We start from the raw sequence: 20,294 nt of genomic DNA, 5'->3' as shown, positions 1-20,294 counted from the left end.
TCTATGGGCACTGCAGAGGTGTACCTTGGTCATGTCATACAAGAGCCAAAGAGAAGTCTATGTCTCTCCTGATGAAATGCCACAATGATTTTAGAGGATTTTCAGTTTTTTGTTTGTTTGTTTCAAGATGCCGGATGATTTTATAGTTCACCGTGTTCTGTTTTGTAGAATTATCTCAAGAGGCTGGTGGTGTAGCTCAGAAGTAGAACTCATGCTTAGCAGGCCTGGGACCCTGGATTCAACCCCAGAATAAAAAAACATCATTTTTGGTTGATTAGTGTTGTGATTCTAGTAATAATCCATTGTATCTTATGCATCTTTATTTTAAATATATTGTATTAAGCCTTTGAGAATTTTATACATGCATATAGTGTACATTGATCATAATACCCTGTTCTCCCTAACTTCTCCCAGATCCATCCCTACCCCCTCTCGACTTCGTGTCCTCTTTTTTTTTAATTTCCATCAAAAATAATAACCTATTGAGTTCGATTTGTTTTTATATTGAAGAAAATGTTTTCGTACAGTATATTCTGGTCACACTTTCCCTCCCTCACCTCCTCCAGACCCTCCTGCCTTCCCAATCACACAACTCCATGCCCTTTCTCTTTAAAACACAAGCAAAAACCCAAACCCTCTAAAACAAACGCAAAACCTCCCAACAAAAGTACAAAATTAGAAACTAAACTATAGAAGCAAAAGACCAATAAGACAAAAAAAAAAAAAAAAAAGCCCGAATAAAGCAATATGAGACAAAAAGCCTACAAAAAATACCGCTGAGTTGGTTTTTGCTGGTCAATTACTCCTGGGCATGGAGCTTATCCTGAAAATTTGGTGAATATATCCAGTGAGACCCCTTTGGAGAAAACTAATTTTTCCTTCACAAATGGTATCATTTACAGATAGTTCTTGGTTAGGGGTGGGTGCCTGTGTCCACTACCCAATCTCACTGCTGGGACTCCTTCTGCCTTGAACCTGTATATGCTCTGGGCTTGGTGACACAGTTCTCTGTGAATTCATACCTATGTCAATCTTATTGTGCTGGAGAGCACTGTTTTCTTGGAGTCATTCCCTCTAGCTCTTACACTCTTTCCTTCCCCCATCCTCCCCCCATCCTCCCCCTCCTCCTCTGTATAACTTGCTGGGCCCTAAGGGGAAGGGTTTGATGAAGACATTTCATTTAGGACTGAGTGCTCCAAAGTCTCTCACTCTGCATATTGTCCAGTTGTGGGTCTCTGTGTTACCTCCCATCTACTGCAGGAAGAAGCTTCTCTCTATGAGTATATCAAATGTCATTAGAAGTCATTTTATTGTTATGTTCTCTTAGCAGGGCAATAGTATTTGGTTTCCTCTAGATCCTTGACCTATCTAGTCTCAGGTTCCTGGCCACCCTAGTAGTGTCAGGCATGGGTTCCATCTCATGGAGTTGGCCTTAAATCCAAACCTAGTGGTGTAGATTGGGGCTTTCCCAACTGTGACTTCATGGAGAACCACTTCCCTGGGAAAAACCCGGCCCCTGGCACACGTTTCATGGATGGGATTAGGCAGAATGACAGGCTCAGCCATCTGTCTACAGGCATGGTGGGGAGTTGGGTGCAGACACGGAGCTGAAAGCTCCAGGGTATGGACAGACAAAAGTGATGCATTCCTTGCATTTAAGGAAGGTGGTGAAGGGAATCAAAGATTGACAGGCCAACTGAGGACTGGCTGTAGGAGTACATAGTCTTAGGGTTCTGAGTAGAAGGTGTTTATTTCCCCCTGAAGCTCCACAGAATTCCCTAGCCTAGAGTTGGGTGTGGCCCCTTGATTCCTGCCCCTTGTCACCACCTGTGCACAACTTTGCTCCCTCAGTGCTGGAAGATTCCTGGGGGACAGGATGCTTGTCTAAGGGGATAGTGCAGTCTCTAAGTGGAGACTGATGGAGAGTGGAAACCAGAGGACTACAGTGATGACTGAGGAGAGTGATCTGGCACACTTTTACAAGTCCAATCGGCATCTGAGGAGAGCAAGAGTGGATGTGTGGATTCTTCCTATGTACTGCAATCTGTCTCAGTCTGAATGCTGTCTGTCTCCCTCCTTCCATCTTCCCCTCCCTCCTTCCTTCCCTCCCTCTCTTTCCCCATTTCCACTTCTAAAATATATGACCTATTCTAACAATCAAATAAGTTAATGCCTGACCCTTTTTAAAAGATGTTCATATTCTTGACTCCATCAGTTTCTAAAGGTAGCAGTGGACGCACTAGCCTGAGCTTTGTCAAGGTCTGCTAAGGACAAAGTGGTTTCCCATTATGAGACATGTGTCCATCACCTTGACCCAACACGAGACAAAATATTTTTTCTCACTCATATTCAATGGGGAAGCTGCAGTAAAATAGATATTTGGGATTTGAGTTCAGGGGTTCCCATTAATTAGCTCTGTAACTTAGGAAAAGTCACCTAACTTCTGTTTCTTTATCATCAATTTGAGGACAATAACCAATAAAGTTGAACCCGAGTCCATGAGCTTTGCAGGTACATATTCAACTAACCATAGATGGTAAATATGCAAGAAAAGTTTAAAAACCATCAGTTTTGAACATGAAGATGTCACTATTATCTAAATAACACAGTGAAACAATGGTTTGCATAACCTTTATATTGTATTATATATTATGAATAATCTAGAGCCTATCTTAAAAAATATGAAGGGACATGCATAGGCAATATGCAAATACTGTGCTGTGCCATTTTTGAACATCCTTGGATTTTACCCTTAGGAGACTTGGAACCAATTGCCCTGTGTATACTGAGAAACAGATCAATTTGATCGCCTCACTTTGGAAAGGTACATTTATTTACATATTGACTGAGTGCCAGCTATAGGCCTGGAACTACAAAACACAATGGACAAAAAAATAAAGATACAGTCTTTCTCTTGGAGAACTCAATCTAAGAGGGATGACTGCCAAAAAACAAACAACAGAAAAAAAAAAAAAAAGGCATGTGTAAGGCAGCTGGTGGCTTGCTGACCTGTCCATTCAGAGCTCCGGGTTCAGTGAATGACCCTGTCTCAAAAAATAAAGTGGAGAGCAGTAGAAGAAGACCCAACATTGAGCTCTCACTCTCACACTGCACGTATGTCCCTCCAACACACTTGTGTGCACACATGGGTACACAAATGTGAGAGTGCACACACACACACACACACACACACACACACACACACACACACACACACAGAGCCAAGGGGTGTGGGAGTTTTCATTAAGTAAAAAAGTACAGTATAGAAACATCAAGAGAAAAAAAAGGGTCTTCAAAGATCATTATTGTCTGTATTTTGTTAAATACACTTGGTAAAAGTATATGTGTGTATCTATGGATCCTGGCTTCAACAGTGTGGTTCATGACAGGCAGCAGAGAACTCACAACTGCCTCACAGTTGACAGAAATGCAGTGTCTCAGGCCTCGCCTAGACTCAGAGATCTGGGTCTACTGCTGAAAGGACCAAACCAGCATGTCAGTGAGCCCTGATGTGTTCCACAGACCATGCTGAAAGAATTTAGGGCAGAGGCATTGCTGTCTGGTCAGGGTAGGAAAAGGGTTCTTAAAGAAAACAAAACAAAATGAACAACATCAAAAGGAAAGAAAGAGAGAGAGAGAGAGAGAGAGAGAGAGAGAGAGAGAGAGAGAGAGAGGAGAAAGAGAGAGAGGAGAGAGAGAAAGGAAGAAAGAAAGAAAGAAAGAGAGAGAGAGAGAGAGAGAGAGAGAGAGAGAGAGAGAGAGAGAGAGAGAGAAAGAGAGAGAGAAAGAAAGAAAGAAGCCAAGGTAAACACAGGAGAATCTGTGGGATGGGGCAAACAGAAGAGAGAGAGAACAGGGAAGAAGAGCTTGCTGGTTCCAGGCAGGCTTCAGAGTCAGATTGGCTTGATCTTGCATCTTATTTGCTCTGAGACCTGGGGAAAGTCCTGACTCCTGGTGCCTCTGTTTCCCCACTTGTAAACAGTTGTTAGTGGTGGAGCTTATATTATAGGACTGTCAAGAGGAGTAACAGATAATGATAGAAAGTTCCTCTGTTGTGCTGTGAATGATCAGTAAGTTGTTAGCTATGACCATTTTTACCATTAATATCAACAGGAAGCATGCAAGGGAGACCTGTGATCCAGACTACACTTTTAAATTTCTGTGATGAAAATAAAAGGGGACAGGAGATTTAAAAACAACCAGCTAGGGGACTGGGGAGATGGCTCAGCATTTAAGAGCACTCTTCCAGAGGACCTGCACCCTCATGGTGACTCACAACCATCTGTAACTGGACTTCTAGGGAATCTGATGTCATCTGGCATCTGCAGGTGCTGCATGCATATAATGTGCTCACATACATGCAGGCAAACTACCCATATACATGAAATAAAAATAATGAAAAATTAAGAGTCAGTCAACAAATTGTGTCTATTCTATCTCCGTTTTCCAGTTAAGGAAGGAAGAGGGGACTCAGAACTTGCCCATTATCACACAACCAGTGGGATGGATGGCGGGCTTTCTAGAATGTAAGGACGAGTGCTGCCTGGTATTGTGGGGTTGTAGGAATAACGATGATGTCGGGGTTCCATCGACAGTGTCTCCCACAGTTCTGTTCATTTAGGATGATAAAGGCTGAGAACAGGCTGTTGGTTCCTGGGGACGGGGTTCTGGCTCCTGGGAGAATGCATCATGTGGATGAGGAGGGGTGAGAAGCGGGAGCCAGCATTGACCACCCTGCAACTTCTGCTGCCAAAGTGGTGTTAATTTAACCTTTCTCAGGGTTTCACGCTGGGGTTCTTCCTCTGCTGAAAATTAATCAGCTGGTGGACTTGCAGCATTCCTGAGTCCTTGTCCTTTCTGTTTGTTTTTCTGCATTCTTACTAGAAACCGTGGCGACCTCTAGGCGAGGTGTCATGACAGTAAGCTGCTGGTGGGGAAAGGCAGTGACTCTGGAACAGGGACATTTCTTATCTTTGGTTTTGTTCCCAATGGAGGAGGCTGTGCAGGCAGGCGAGCTGATGCTCCCTTCTCCCCCAGCTGGCTGTGTTCCCAGGCTGCTGAGGTCATTCAGAAGGCCTTTCCCAGCCAGTGCAGACTTGCTTCTCCCTCCCAACATTCCTCCTTGACTGTGGCCATCCAGGAATGCCCTTAGTGGTGATAGGGCGAGGCTTATGAGATTCAGAAGAGTCAGAATCAAAGTATGCATGATCACAGTTACTACTCGGGTGTGGTCCTCTTCCCACCGCTTCTCTCACCGTTACTGGGCAGTACAATAGGGTCCTTGTGAGGTGGGCAGGTGCAGTGAGTCACTCAAGTCTTCCTGGGGCTCAGTGGGGAGGAAGAAGTCCCTCCATATCTCTGGAGCTGGGCCATGAACTGAAGGTGGAACACTCAGTTCAGGAGCCTTTATATATTTGCATAATGATTTAACTTACAGAATCTTTGTTTCTTTTTTCTTCATGTGTCTTGTTCTCATTTTCTATGCATTTGATTTTTTTTTTGTTCTACTTATTTGGACTTTTAATCATTTACATGCTAAAATCCTTTCAGATTGCTATGACTTTTCTACCTGAGGGTTTAGGGAAAATTAGGACTCTCGTGCACTCTTTTGATGGTTCCTTTCTTTATTCTCTCACATGTTGTTCTCTTTTGTTGCTCCCCTCTCTCGTGTCTTTTTACAACTTATATATCCCAACTAACTCTTTCGGACAATACAGGAGTCATAGAGAAGTTATGTACCACTTCTCAAGTGAATGATTATAAGTAAAAAAAAAAAAAAAAAAAAAAAAAGCATGTCCCAGGAAGGGAAAAGGCAAATCAAACTAACCAATGACCATGTGAACAATTTGAACAAACACTCTGTAATTAGAAGTCATAAATTCGCCGGGCGGTGGTGGCGCATGCCTTTAATCCCAGCACTCGGGAGGCAGAGCCAGGTGGATCGCTGTGAGTTCGAGGCCAGCCTGGACTACCAAGTGAGTTCCAGGAAAGGCACAAAACTACACAGAGAAACCCTGTCTCGAAAAAAAAAAAAAAAAAGAAGAAGAAGAAGTCATAAATTCTGAATTCTCCTAGATCTTAGAGTTGCCTGGTAAGTGCTGGGACAACAAGACACTAAGGGTGTCATAGATTCTCTAGTTCAGGCTCAGATACCATATATCTTTTAGTATCAGCTCAAGTCTGCATTTGAAGATTCTGTGATGCTTTAGATCTCAAAATGTACTTTGCTTTAAATCTCAAAATGTACCCTTTGTCCTGTGTGTGACTCTTGACTATTGAAAGAAGTCTGTAGCCCTTATTTTGGGGCTACAGAGTCAAATCGGTTTTTGAAGCCCTGACCAAATTGAGGTCAGGAATGGGTGCAAAAAATTAATCATTTGCCCACTAGCAATAATTGGGTTGTTTTTGTATTTACAATCTAGCCAGGCAGCTCAGCTATATCCTTGTGAACTAAAAATTGCTTATCTGGGATTGTTTATCTTAAAAACCATTAGCAAGGCATCTGGTCTAGTCTAAAGATATTTTGAGGCTAGTATCACCTAATGGTGCACAAGAAACCTATGACTGCAATTCTCAGCATTTAAGATTGAAGGAATTTGAGCTAGCCTCTCTCCTAGACTCAAATGTTTTCCTAAATCGTGAATCTGGGCTGTGATCTAAAACAGCTCTTAAGTGTGATTATCAGCCTCATGGAGCTTATCGGCCTTAGCTATGAAACATCTTAGTATTTATTTTTATTCATCAAAACTCTGTGTCAATTAGACAATATAGCTTAAGGAGGAGTCATCTTCCTGACAATCCACAGATATAAGTGCCCAGTAGATCAGAATGCTATCATGAGATAAACATATTACAATACAGGCAGTGGGAGACTCCCCACCTCCATATATACCATGTCAAATACCATAGAAAAGACTATAGCAGCAAACATATAGAGGGATAACAGAACCGAAAGACATTCTGGTGTCTATAGTCTCATGGCCTTGCCTAATGAGGTTATTCCTATCAGAGAGTTTTTCTACTGCTGGGCTGACACCTTGAACCCCAATTGCCACCTGCTGTTCCTCTGACATGGTTACTGGCTGCCGGCAGATGGGGAAGTAAGACATGGAAGAAAAGAGTTTGAAGCTGATTTCTGCATTCTTCGGTGGGACCACTATGTGTCATTGCCTGAGATGAGGCCAGTAGAGAGGATGGGCTGCAGGTGAGGAAGACGGTAAGTAACTTCAGCCTGGGACAGGTTGAACCTGAGAGTGCAAGGTTCTCAAGAACAAGAATCTTCTCTGCCTTTTTCATTACTCCATGGGAGATGCTATGAACAGTCTTACTCACTGTTCAAATTAGTATTTGCTTAATTCATGACTACATGAAACAAAAACTCCTGGTATTGTTTTGTGTAAAGGGGCATAGGAGGCAGATTTGAAGCTCAGGCGGCAGAACCAGGTAAGGAGATGTGTGTCCCTGGTACCTAGACCGTCCAATGCACACTTAGCACAGCACTCTCTTGAACTCATCAGTTTTGCAAACCAGCCCCTTCTCCTAGCATCTCTCTACCGTTCATTCTCTTTGCAGGGAGCAGGCACTCCATAAGGGTTTCTTGTTGAAATTTTCAGTTAATAGCTTGACACTAATTGGTCTTACTTCTTACCAGAATCTGGTGTCACCAGGCAAGTAAAGATCTCCCAGTTAGTCCCCTAGGACCCTGATGTCTCAAATGGGAGTCACTGATTTCTTGTAGGTCAACAGACCAGTATAACATTAATATGCTTGGTACTTTTCCATCTCTTCATTGGGGGTAATTTTAGGGTTTTGTTATTATTATTATTTTTTTTAATACAGGATGCACCTGCAAAATGAATATGGAGACCTTTACAGGTTACAAACATCCCCCCATTCATGTGCCGCTAGCCAATTAAGGAAGTCCTTTAGAGGAAGCTATACTTATACCTAAAAAGCATAGTACTAGTTAGCCTGAGGCACTAATTTTTATTTTGGATCTTCACAGGCTAAAACAACCTGAGTCTGGTCCATTTTGCTTAACTCCTTGAGAAGCATAAGGCACTGCTGAAACCTGCTTCTCTCACCTCATTTCTCTCTAATCTGTTATCTACTGGCTCCTCACCATCCTTTCTCTGTGCAGCTTGCAGGGGAGCTGGAGACAGAAGACATTCTATCAGCTAGAGCCAGTCATAGGTGAGGAAGTCCATACCAAACACAAAGCACTGACAGCTCTTGCCCCATTCTGTCCCTTAACCTTCCGAGTTCCTTCTCCTGAAATGTCCTCTTCAGCCTTGAAATGCTTGCTTCTTCTGTCTTTCATATATCAGCAGTGCACTATCCAGCCACCGTGACATGCCCATTACCTTTCCTTCTTGGGACATCTGTCCTCACAAGACAATCCTTGGTTCTAGTTCTCTTCCCCACTAGAAATCCAAGGCAGGAGCTTGGCTGTCTGACTGTATTCTCAGGGCCTGTGACATAGACATTTAATAAGTGAATGATGGCAACAAATGGCCTCTGTCCAGCAACCTTAGAAATATGAGCTGACTCTGGTTGTATCACTCAATAGTTATGATTTTGTGCACACCCAAGAGACATCTTCACTGTTTACTAGGGAGTTTCTGGTAACGGCTTCCATTACATTCCTCCTATAAGTCACCCTCCCCTACATAAATCTACCAACTCTCAGCATACATTAAAAAAATGGCATCGTTTTATTTCTGCTAGTAAGAATGAGCTGCATGTTATGGTGAGTGTGGTGGGCTCAGTGCAGGTGTGGATGGGGGAGGATGTGATGACTTGGTGGCTGAAGGGAAGTGGGAGGGTTAGATACACTTCTGGGAAGTGGGAGGGTTAGATACACTTCTGGGAAGCCTTGAGGAAGGAATCATGGCATGCTATAGCCAAGCCACCAATAAGGTTGAGAAACTCTTGGAAATCTAGTTGCCCATCGCTGTTAAGATCCAACTTCTTCATCATGCGGTCCAGGACACCCGGGTCCTTCTGGTTCTGCAAAGACAAGGCCATCTTTATATTTCACTTTCTACAGTGCTTTCAAATATGCTGCCACATCTTATTCTCAATAGAGTATAAGGTCCAGGAAAGGGGTTATTAATATTCCCCTTTTCAACATGAAGTAACAGATTCAAAGAGGGGAAGGGATCTGCTTTAGCAGCAGACCTGGACATGAACCCAGACTTCCTTGCTCCTTGTCCTGTGTTTTTTCTGTGACTTTAAGGGTTATTCAACTTAGTAAAATTGTTGTGTGCAAGTCCCACATGTAAATCACATGGAAATGAGTGGTTTCAGGTAGAAAGTTATAGGTCCTGCCTAAGAAGCCTCATCCCCCACCTGAGTCTCTCTCTCTCTCTCTCTCTCTCTCTCTCTCTCTCTCTTTCTCTCTCTCACACACACACACACACACACACACACACACACACACACAATCACCACTATCTATATTTGCATCTAGATTAATTTAGAAAGTCCTCAGCCATATTTCAAGTAGAATGAATTTCTGTCATGACCAATGATGGGTGGCTACTACATCAATTGTGTGAAGATAGAATATTATTTCCATCATTGCAGAAAACCTGATTGGACAGGGCTGCCCTACAGTCTTGGGGTGGAGGAATAAAATTTGAAGTGCTTCTGTTATGGCACATGCCATTACACATGCCACTCTCGGTGCCAGGCACTTGCTATGGATCACATGGGGCTCACCCCAAGATCCAGGGATTCAGCAAGGGCTGAGAAATGGACCCTTGGCCTGGAGCTAGGGAGAAGGAGACAGATGCTGATCCTTCATGCTTGGCCATTCTGCCAGGCTCCTGTTTTGTTCGGTGAGCAATCAGTGTATGGGGGCAGGGACAGGTACCTTGGTGAAGGCGGCCAGCTCTGTGTTCATGAAGCTGAGGAACTCAGTTTTGGAGAGTGTGCAGCTTTTCCCATCCTTCCCACTGTACTTTTGGAAAACAGCAATCAGGGATTCGATGCATCGCTCAGTCTCTGTAGGTTTGGACATTTTTGCCTTTGAAGAAAACAAAAAGGCAGAGCTCATTAAATATATAGCTAGAGAATGGAGAGTGCTGGAGGATCACAGTGCCTCGTTTCAGGTTGAAGCAGTTTCTTAGTGTCTGGCCCATTTATAGGGGGCCAGAGAAGTGCAGACACCACAGAAAGCAACAGCTTTTTTCTCTTAGCTCCACTGTATGTGTTGCCGGTGCGGTAAGGCATTCCACATGGAAGTCCAAGTGTTTAAAAACACTACATGGTTCAGACGAGGGAGAAACTTTTCTAATAGTCTCAGACAGTGTGAGTAAATACATGCATAGCCTGTATTTACTCACACCCAGACACACTTAGACAGGGTGAGTAAATACACCTATAACCTGTGCACCCACCCCCCACACACACACTGAACTTCGGAGGGAGATTACAGTGACCTGTTCCCCAAGAGCATGGAAAGGCTGCTGTGATGATCGAGACGCCATTAAAGTAACGCCAAACTCTTGAAACCTGTGCATTTCTTTGAAGAAAAATGAACAGCATATCTGGAATTGTGCACCAAGATGGAGAGAGGACATATTAGATGTGCAGAAGTATATTCGCTAGGTGTGGGGATGCATATACTTGGAGGATCAAGAGTTTGGGTTAACCTGGCCTAACTAGTGAAACCATACATATACTTTGTGTGTGTGTGTGTGTGTGTGTGTGTGTGTGTGTGTGTTTAAAACAGACAGCTATATACCATTAACTTTACTTGTACAGAACTGAGGCATGAGAGGGGAACTACCACGGCAGATCACCCCCTCGGCTCTTGGCTCCCAGGTTTCTTTCTGCTGACATCTGCCTTTGCTTCATCCAAGTGCCTCTTATTTCCAGAGGAATGGTAGCTGGAATTTCTTATGACAGAGTTGAACCAAAGCTGTGGCTGTACCAGGAAGAACATCAGTTCAAATCCTCTGCAGGACTCTGCTTTTCTCACCGCAGAATTCCTAAAGGAAATTCTACTGGGTTGAGTCATTCAGAAATCTGAGCCCAGAACCCAGAAGTGAGTTGTTGTGCTCCCCCTGGTGGATAAGAGCACAACTGCAGGATCTCTTGGAACCCGCCTGGCCACACCCTGAAGCTTTCTTGCTTGATAGTAATTAACTACAATTTGGATGCATGTTAACAATTGCAACTTAGGATTTAGCCTTTGATTTCTCTCTAAAATGCACTCCCTGGGTACAAAAGATGAAAGCATTCAGACTGTGCAATAACACATGCTAAAGATGACAAAAGCTAGCAGCCGCATGGCCCCTGATTTCCCTTCCTAGCACCTCCTGTCTTTAGACACTTTACCATCAAAGTTGCACTCCTGTGGCCCGCTGCACCTAGGAAAGTTCAGAGCACCTGAACCCTGTGGAGATAAATTCTTTTAAACAGCCACAATGTTGAAGAACTTAAACTCCCCTATGGGGAACTTTTACTAAAGGAGAGAAAAGTGTTGGTAGGTTCAGGGCCTGGAGACCAAACAAAACACCATAGCCTAGAAACAAGTGTTTGCACGACATGCTCCTCCTATCGGAACTAAAATCTCCCTGCCTTAGTATTAGTGTGTCACGTGGTAGCTGAAGGTTTGGCTTGGATTGGGGAGAAGGTTCCAGGCTGATGGGCCCAGCTCTGACCGGCTCCCACACCTACAGATGCTTCCTTCCCCTTCCCTTGTAGAACGGATGGATCGCAAGGGTGGGAAGGCACGGTGGCTAAAAGAAAGGACACTCTCCACACCAGCACCCCTTGGTGTGGTGGGAACAGTGAGAGCAAGGAGAAAATACACACTGAAAGAATCTTTAAAACACACCCTAAACATTCAACATTACAGGAAAGCCTCCCCTTGACAGGAACATGTGAAATACACCAGTTAACTATTTCATTCTTAACCAACCCCAACGCTCTTCCTTCCAGCGTTCAGGGTCTCATCCATCTCCCTCCACCTTACAACCCGTTGGTGCTGGGCCCAAGGCACCCTGTGTGCTGAAAAGGGGAAGAAGGAAAAAGTGAGTAGGAAGTGATAAGACATTGACACACCAAAGCAGGGTCCGAAAGTTTTTCTCTTTTTAAATCAAGGGGCAGCTGTGAATAATTTTAGCTCTCTATGGTCCTGTCACTCTTTCACCGTAGCCTGGCGCCAAGGGCGACGATACATAAAGTATAAGGGTGTGGGGGTGCCTGTCAACTTTATACATTTGATTTTCATATAGTTTTCATGTATCACAAGGGATCATTTTCCTCTCGACTGTCTTCCAACCATTTAAAAACAAAATCTATGCTTAGCTTGGGGCTAGGGCAGAAACCCACTTGGGCCACTCTCCAAAGTCTGCTGTCCGCTTCATTGGAGAGACAAAGGGAAGTAGACTTTAGGGGCGAACTAGTAGGAAAGTCAGAAAAAATGAGGAAACAGGCAGGTGATGCAGGGAGTGGCTAAAAAAGATGGCAGGGAGGGGAGTAAAGGGGAGAGGAAAGGAGCGGGCTGGGAGGGACTGACTTCCTCCCACTTTCTTGCCCGCGCTTCCGCGGGCTGCAACAGGCTGCAGTTTCTGTGCGTGTGTGTGCCTTGGCCCTTTGCCCGCGGCTTCCCGCAGCTGATTTCCCCAGAACTCGGGAAGGCTAAGTTCTGAAACGTTCACTCTCTGGTCTGCACGAAGGCCTGGCGACACCGCCCAGAATTCCCCCAGGTCTCCAGCTCTCAGGTGGAGTTCCTGGCATTCTCGGAATCGGTGGCTTCGGCCGAGGTCCCCGATGCCCGCTGAGCACAGGGGCGCACGGCCCGGGGACTCTGGCGGCCGCACCCACCCGGGCCCCGAGGCCAGTCAGGCGACCGCACCCAACCCTAAACCGTATCTCGCCTGGGAGAACAAAAAGATCCCCGTTTCTTCCCCCGGCCTGTCATTAGGGTGTAATTTGAGGGCTTCGTCGTGCCCTCCACTCTTCTCTAATTGCCTCCTACTCGGTTTCTTCTTCCTGATCTATGTTCTGCCACGTCCACACGTTAGTCCAAGACACACCCGGCCAAGAGCACGCGTAGCTTTGCCCTTTGTTCTTTTCTTTGAAGAGGAAGGGGAAAAAAATCTAAAAGTTCAAAAATTAGGCTTACCAAGTTGGTGAGGAGCGGGGTCCGGCGGCAACTGTGGCTGACGACGGCGGGGACAGGAGTGGCGACCCTGGTCCCAGTCCCGCCCCTCAGCCTGACTCAGGCTGGGCCGGTCCCCGCCCCCGCCCCCGCCCCTCCGCAGGCCTCGGCCTGTCCCCGCTGCGTTCCCAACTCGCTTTGCCTAGACTCAGGCACAGGCACACCCATTGTCGTCCCTGGGACATAACAGGCCTCTCTCCCTCTCCCCTGTAATCTCGAAGATCGAAGATCATTGCCTTTGGGGGAAGTCTGTCCACACTCCTAGGTCATTTCCGTGCCTGGGACCATTTGCACTTCAGGTTGGATAAGCAGAAGAATCCGTTAAGAAGAAGAATGGATAATAGTTGTCAAGAAGGTCCCTAGGAGCCAGGGCTGTCTATGATACTACACTGAAGATATTTAATAAACAGTGGTGATTTAAAAAAAAAAAATTTTTAAGATATGGTCTTCCATGTTGGGGATTATATGAAGCACTTCTGGCTTCTAATCCTAGGTCCATAACATCACTGCAGTACTTTTGTCAAGAACCCTCTGAGCTTTCATCTAGAAACAAGTCATGTCGCCTTTACTATTTAGGAAGACGTTTAGGACTGTGACGTAGAGTGATGCCTTTGAGGGGACCCCAAGAGCTGCAGAGTAGATGTGAGTGGAGCGTTGTGTGAATATGTCCTAGAGTCTGCTGCCAGCTTCTGGTATTGACTCCTGGGTACATGAGGCCAAATCCTCTTCTCCAATTTCATCTTTACTTCCGACTCACAGTTCCTAGTGCGTGTTTAGAACCCCATTCAACATGGTGGCTCTTGCCTGTAATCTCAGCACTTTCAAGGCTGAGGCAGGAGGACTGCTCCAAGTTTGAGGCCAACCTATGGGCTACATAGTGAGTTCCAGACCAGCCTAGGTTACAGAGTCTCAAAAGAAAACTAAAATCCAAACCAAAAGAAACTCATTTAAAAGCCCCATTTGTGTTTCAAACTCAAAAATTCAAGAAATAATTAGATCTCCCTATACCTCCCCAACTTCTCCATTTCTGCCAATGATGTGGCCGTTTTTCCATTTTCTTTACTTGAAAACATTACCACCATGTTTTTTTAAAAGTCTTTCTTACACAATTTTTTTTTAAATCAAGACCCTTGTAATGTCAGTTTTATTGTACTTGGACCCACCCATCATTATTCTACCACACTCCCACTATCTCATTTACATTCCCACTCCCTTTTTCCTTTGATTTTATAACTGAGCCCTTGCCCTCCAATAAAACACACACACACACACACACACACACACACACACACACTTAATCAATAAAAAACAATACATTTTCCTGATGTGCAGCTTTGATCGACTGAGTAAGTAAGTAAGATGTGATACAATAAAAGTAACAAAGTGACTTTCTGGTACCTTTATATCAACAAAACTTCCAGGGTCAGGGAGCTGGCTACGAGGGTAAGGGTACATCCTCCAAGCCAATAGCCTAAGCTTGATCATGGGAACCCACAAGATGGAAAAAGAGAGCCACCTCCTTGGCCTTTGACTTCCACATGTGACCTATGATGAGGTTCCCCACACACACACACAATAATTAATAACAAAATAAATAACTTTTTAAAATCTAAATTTCTTAGCCCCCTTTGGCTCTGAATAACCTGTTCAGCCCTAACGAATAAATTAAAGTGTCAACTTATTCTTTTGATTCCATCTGAGAACCTACTATGTGCCAAACACTGTTCTGGGCTCTGCAAACACAAACACGGGTGTGATACAGTGCCTGCCTTTGAGGATCTCCAGGGATGGACTTCACACAGATGGGGCAGAGCATTGAAGGTGGATGCTAGACTTCTTTAAAATCCTAAAGGTATGTGTGAGGTTTCCTGTAGTTGGAGGGCCTGCCACCCAGCTCCCAAACAAATACACAGAGGCTTATTCTTTCTTATAGCGCCCGGCCTTAGCTTGATTTATTTCTAGCCAGCTTTTTTCGGTTTTGGTTTTTTTAACTTAAATTGTCCCATCTACCTTTTGCCTCTGGGCTTTTTTTCTTTACTTACTTCTGTAAGCTTACTTTCAGTCTTACTCCATGGCTGGCTGGGTGGCTGGGTGGCTGGCCCCTTCTTTTCTCACTCCTTGATCTCTCTTGCTTATCAATCTTCTTTCTCTCTCTTTCTTCTTCTATGTATTCTCTCTGCCTGCCAGTTCCGCCTATCCTTTCTCCTGCCTTGCTTTTGGCCATTCAGCTCTTTATTAGACCAATCAGGTGTTTTAGACAGGCAAAGTAGCACACCTTCACAGAGTTAAACAAATGCAACATAAAGGAATGCAATATATCTTTGCATCATTAAAACAAATGTGCTACAGAATAAACAAATTTAACCCATCTTAAAAAAAATATTCAACAGCAGTTTTCTGCATAAGAGATTTTCCCCATCTCCAAAAGGAAGATATATAGCTTTTATCAGATTCTCAAAAAATCTATAATAAAAGTTACTAAAGAGCCATTAGTCTAAATTACTGCGTACCCCAATCATGGACATACCCATATCATAATCTTTTTAGGGAGAAAATGCCTCCCTTACAGCTTCTGCTGAAGGAGCAGACTTGGTGTCCAAGGTTTGCTTGTGATTTGACCTTGTGTCCATTGTCACAACTGATTGGATTCAAGGCCTGCCGATGCATAGGATGGCAGGTGGTAAAGGCTTCATCCTAAAAATAAACTGGGACAAATCTGTCCTTTATCCTTGCAAGCTGGAATTAGAAACACATGCAGAATTTGGCAGTTAGAAGGAATTGAGGCACAGAGAGAACTAGAAAGTCAGGAGAAAGTGGAATTATGAACAAAACACCAAGAGGAAGTGCAAGCTGTGAGATTTAGAAAAAGTACGTGACAAAGAGAAGAAAATAAGTCAATTGGTAACTGAAAATAAAAAAAGACTCCTGTGTGACCAAGGCGGAAGTTTTGTGGAAAAAGGGTGTTTGGTAAGGTTGGCCAACAATGAGTCAATCAAAAGGGCTAAGAAGTTGGGGGTGCATAAGAACTGGTAAATTGGTAGCAAGAAAAAAAATGAGGTAACACAGGTGAATGAAAGGGCTGATCAGGAAATAAATGTGGGAATTTCCACGGTCCAGAGTAATTCTCATATGTAAGTTGATTCCTGTATAGGGTTGAGTACATCCCTAATGGGCATACAAGAGTGTGATGAATGTGCTGACAGGATCATGGCCAGCTACCATGACATTGCTGGGAAGGGATGAGTAACCAACTCTGGCGTAGTAATGGAAGTATCATGAGAAACGTCAATTTTGAGTTGGGCATTCAAAAATGGATAAGAAGTCACCAGTTAATGGGTACCACTGTGAAGCAAGGTGAGGCCAGGCCACATAGGAACATTTTAGGGCTACAGGCTGTGGCACTTAGGCTAGGGTTCAATCCTCTGTGCTTGTGATATGTTGGCTACATTAATTTGCCTGCTCTCATCTATACAGGAGAGAATAATGGTATATAGATTCAGAGTTATTCATGTAGAATGCTTTGGATTTGATTAGTATCTCCAGAGGAAGTTTTAATAATTGGTGCAACTATAAAGAAGAATGGGACCTGATGTGTGTTATCAGTAGATGCCGGTGATTCAGTAGCACTGGCTTTCCTGAAATGAGATGATGGTAAATATGAGGCAGATGCAGGTCATTAAGTGCTATGCCTGGGAATTTGGATTCTAACCAAAGAAGATTTTTAAGCAGGAGAGTGAGGTGATTTTTTTTCACTCTTATAAGTGTAAAAAAAGGTAGTAGAGAGGAGAGACTAGAGGCTAAAAACATAGTAGGGCATTCTACTAGCCACAGTGAGATGGCCATGGTGATGCGGACAGGATACTGCCAAACACTGGAAGGCAATCTCAGCCTTGCTCGGTATGATGGCTAGGTTTGGTTTGGTTTTGTTTTCAACTTGACACAATATGGAGTCATCTAAAAAGAAGAAACCTCAGTGGAGAGAAGGTCCCCATCAAATTATCCTGTAGACAAGCCTGCGGGGGTATTTTCTTGATTGATGATCGATGTGGAAGAGCCCAGCCTACCATAGTCAGTCATCAATGGGAAGGTGGTCTTGGGGTGTGTAAGAAAGTAAACTAAGCAAGTCAGGAGAAGCAAGCCAGTGAGAAGAATTTCTCCATGGCTTATGCTTCACTTTCTGCCTTAAGTTCCTGCCCTGACAACCCTTCATAAGGGACTGTAAGCTAAAATAAATGCTTTCCTCAAAGTTGCTGTTTATCACAACGATAGAAACCAAACTAGAGCACTTGGCTGTTATTTGGATACGTGTTAGAGAGAGAGAGAGACGAATCAAGGGTTCTGCTGCGTATTCAGCTGGTAGCTGGGCATGGTGGCAGGACAGAATACAAAGTGTGTGATATTTGGGGATGGGTAGAAGATCATGGTTCCATACTGACACTTGTCTTCCATTTGAAGCTGAGGCCAGCATGACAATTCAATGTGGACTTGCTTAAGCAAGTCCTATATCCAGCTCATTCTCCCACAGCCTCTGGTATCATCATTGTTTCTACACTTTGTTGGCATCTTCTACTCACTTTGTCTTCCTCCCTAGAGGAAGGACAGAGATGGTGCCCTGATTACTACAGTGTTTCCAACATTTAGCAGTTCTGACAGGAAGGTCTCTGTGTGCAGGGAGCTGTCTAGGCACTGAGGTGACAGTAATTAGCAAGGCCAGAAAAGGCTCTGTTCTATAGGTGTAACACAAGTGAATAAACAGCAACTAAAGGGCAAGTGTGGGAAGATGTGCCAGCATAGAAGTAAGAAGAAAAATGATTGGGGAGTAGGAGACCTTCTGGTGTCATCAAAGGCTCAGGGAGAGAGAGGTTCACAAGGAGAAAGACTGCGCAGAGCCAGAGAACAATACAAGGTGATACACATCCAATGGATTTGGGAATTTTATCCTTAGAGGCCTTTGATGGAGCAGATGTGGCATAGGATAAGGAGAATGACTGATGGCAGTGGACTGAGGAACGATTGGTAAATGAAGAGTGGGGATGGGAAGTGTGGAGTGTTCATGGACTCATTGAGTATGAAAGGAGGAGGGAGGGAGAGGCAGCCAGAGAGAAATGAGGATGAAGTGGTGATTTAAAAACTTATGGGAAGGGCTGGAGAGATGGCTCACTGTTTAAGAGTGCTCAGTGTGCAATTATGAGGACCAGAGTTCAGATCCTTCCACCCATGTGACAAGTCAGACATCCCACAAAAACACACTCAAGTAGGTTTATCTACGGTGGCAAAACTATCAGAATAAGACTCCAAATGCACAGGAAAAAAGTGACTAAGTCCCAGAGGAGTTGGGGGTAGCTGGACTTACTCCACAGAGATGGAAAGGAAGAGCTGGAAGGAGCAGGAAGGAGTCAGCAGTTGGGAGAAAGGGGCTTGAGTGGACCATCTGCACTGATGGATGTGTTCAGATTACAGCGTCTGAGGGGCCTCATGTGTGGCATTCATAGTTTGGTGCTGAGGGTGTCAAAATGTCACCTGCCATTTTCTTTCAGGTATCAATGCTTTAATCAAGTGGAACCCCTGATTATTACCCAAGTCCTCTGTACATCTCTGCCATTCCTTGTGTTGTCTCCCTTTTAGGCAGATCTAGTGTCAGTTCCCTGCAGTGAAATTCAATGGCTCCTTCAACCACTCTCTTCCATTATGAATCTTTGCTGATCCATATGCCCTCTCCTTTGTACCCCAAGAATTTATAATGTTCTGCTATATGTCTATAGAACTGATGTTAGTGCTTTATCTTTTCAGTCACCACGTGAATTCCTTGAGGTCTTAGATCTGTTTTGCTCATGTTTGTGTTATTTGTAGCGACTTGCACATGGGATGACACAATGGTTGTCCATGGGATTGAAAGGAATGTGCCATTTAAAGTTCATGGCAGTGTTAAATAACTCACTCCCAATAACTGTTTGGTTCTTCATATTTTTTTAAAAGAAGATTCTCAAGATATTTCGAAGGTCTTACATTTTTGTTCTTTTATTCATCAAATTATTTAACAAGTATTTATTGAATAGGTAGGATTCAGAGTATACAAAGATTTTTAAAAAGTTATCATTCCGGTCTTGGAAGATACTCAAGTGTAATCTGGTTAATACAACAAGAGTAGACCTTTAAAAAACAGCCACCTGAGTCAGGAGGTGTTGACCCAGTCTTCAGGGTGGGGCTCTCTTCTCAGCTAGAGCTAGAATTTTACCTCTTAAAGATAAGACCTAACTGCTCCCTCGAGCACTAAGGCCACATCTGCAAAGCTGAGAAATGACCCAGGATCTCTGATGTCACTACAGCGGAAATGGACATGCTGCAAAAGGAAAGCAAAGGTCTTAGTGAGTTGCAGCTGTTCTCCAATTCTGAGCTTCAGGCTTTTCGTGTTTTAAATGGTACTAATAATTAGGAAGATAACAAATATAAAAGGGCTCTTTAAATGGGGTAGTGTTATGCAAATGTTAATAACTCCTCACACTATTGCTGTGTGGATTAAATGAAAGTGTCCTTTGTAACCACTTTGCAGACTTAGGGTATCATTACTGTTGCTCTTCCAGACTCTTCCCTCCTCTCACTTCCTACAGCGGCGGCCTTAATTGCTGGCACCCATAATTCTCCCTCATCTTGTTGCAGAGATAATCTCTAAGGCAGCATCAGCATTCTTATCCACATTGGTGAGAGCAAAGTGTGTGTTTTCCTCTTCTCCTGCCTGCACAGTTATATTCCTTCCTATTTTTCCAGACCTCTTTCCTGCTGGTGGTTAGAGGCCATTATACTGTCCCTTTAAAACTATTGTTAGGTCTTCAACTGCTGTTGGCACCATTGAGACATTTGCTCTTTCACAATGATCCACAGAAAATTGTGACATACATGTACTCCAAGGACATAAAAGACACATGTCCACTCAATTGTGACCTGACAACACTAGTGAATTACTCTCAGAGGGTCTCTATGCTGCTTAATTATTTTTTAAAATCTGGTTTCTTCATCTTGGAATTCAAACTCTTTTGTGGCTCAATTCCAACTATTTCTGTTGTTGTTGTTGTTGTTTACTTTGTGCTCACTATGAGCTCTAGTCAAGTGGAACTTTTGC

The 20,294-nt window shown here is 43.9% G+C and overlaps 1 protein-coding gene across 1 annotated transcript; it reads right to left on the bottom strand.

Annotated features, from left to right (window-relative positions):
- Positions 1–8,691: 8,691 nt before the first annotated feature.
- Positions 8,692–13,250, bottom strand: S100a11 (S100 calcium binding protein A11). The gene is made up of 3 exons (XM_059264860.1): positions 13,142–13,250; positions 9,878–10,030; positions 8,692–9,009 (listed from the first exon to the last, which is right to left on the bottom strand). Exons 2-3 carry the CDS (start codon positions 10,022–10,024, stop codon positions 8,854–8,856), a joined length of 303 nt encoding a protein of 100 aa, XP_059120843.1. The 5' UTR covers positions 10,025–10,030; positions 13,142–13,250; the 3' UTR covers positions 8,692–8,853.
- Between the last annotated feature and the right edge of the window lie 7,044 nt (positions 13,251–20,294).

The sequence above is a fragment of the Peromyscus eremicus genome, chromosome 6, assembly GCF_949786415.1.
Source record: "Peromyscus eremicus chromosome 6, PerEre_H2_v1, whole genome shotgun sequence".
NCBI classification, from domain to species: Eukaryota; Metazoa; Chordata; class Mammalia; order Rodentia; family Cricetidae; genus Peromyscus; species Peromyscus eremicus.
This window is presented reverse-complemented; position numbering and strand designations above follow the sequence as displayed.

What these genes read in the sequence shown, in the direction of transcription:
- S100a11 (XM_059264860.1), bottom strand. Translation starts at nt 10,024, where the DNA reads ATGTCCAAACCTACAGAGACTGAGCGATGCATCGAATCCCTGATTGCT. An exon ending in AGCTGGCCGCCTTCACCAAG is followed by an intron (nt 9,010 to 9,877) that starts GTACCTGTCCCT and finishes TTGTCTTTGCAG; the next exon opens with AACCAGAAGGACCCGGGTGT.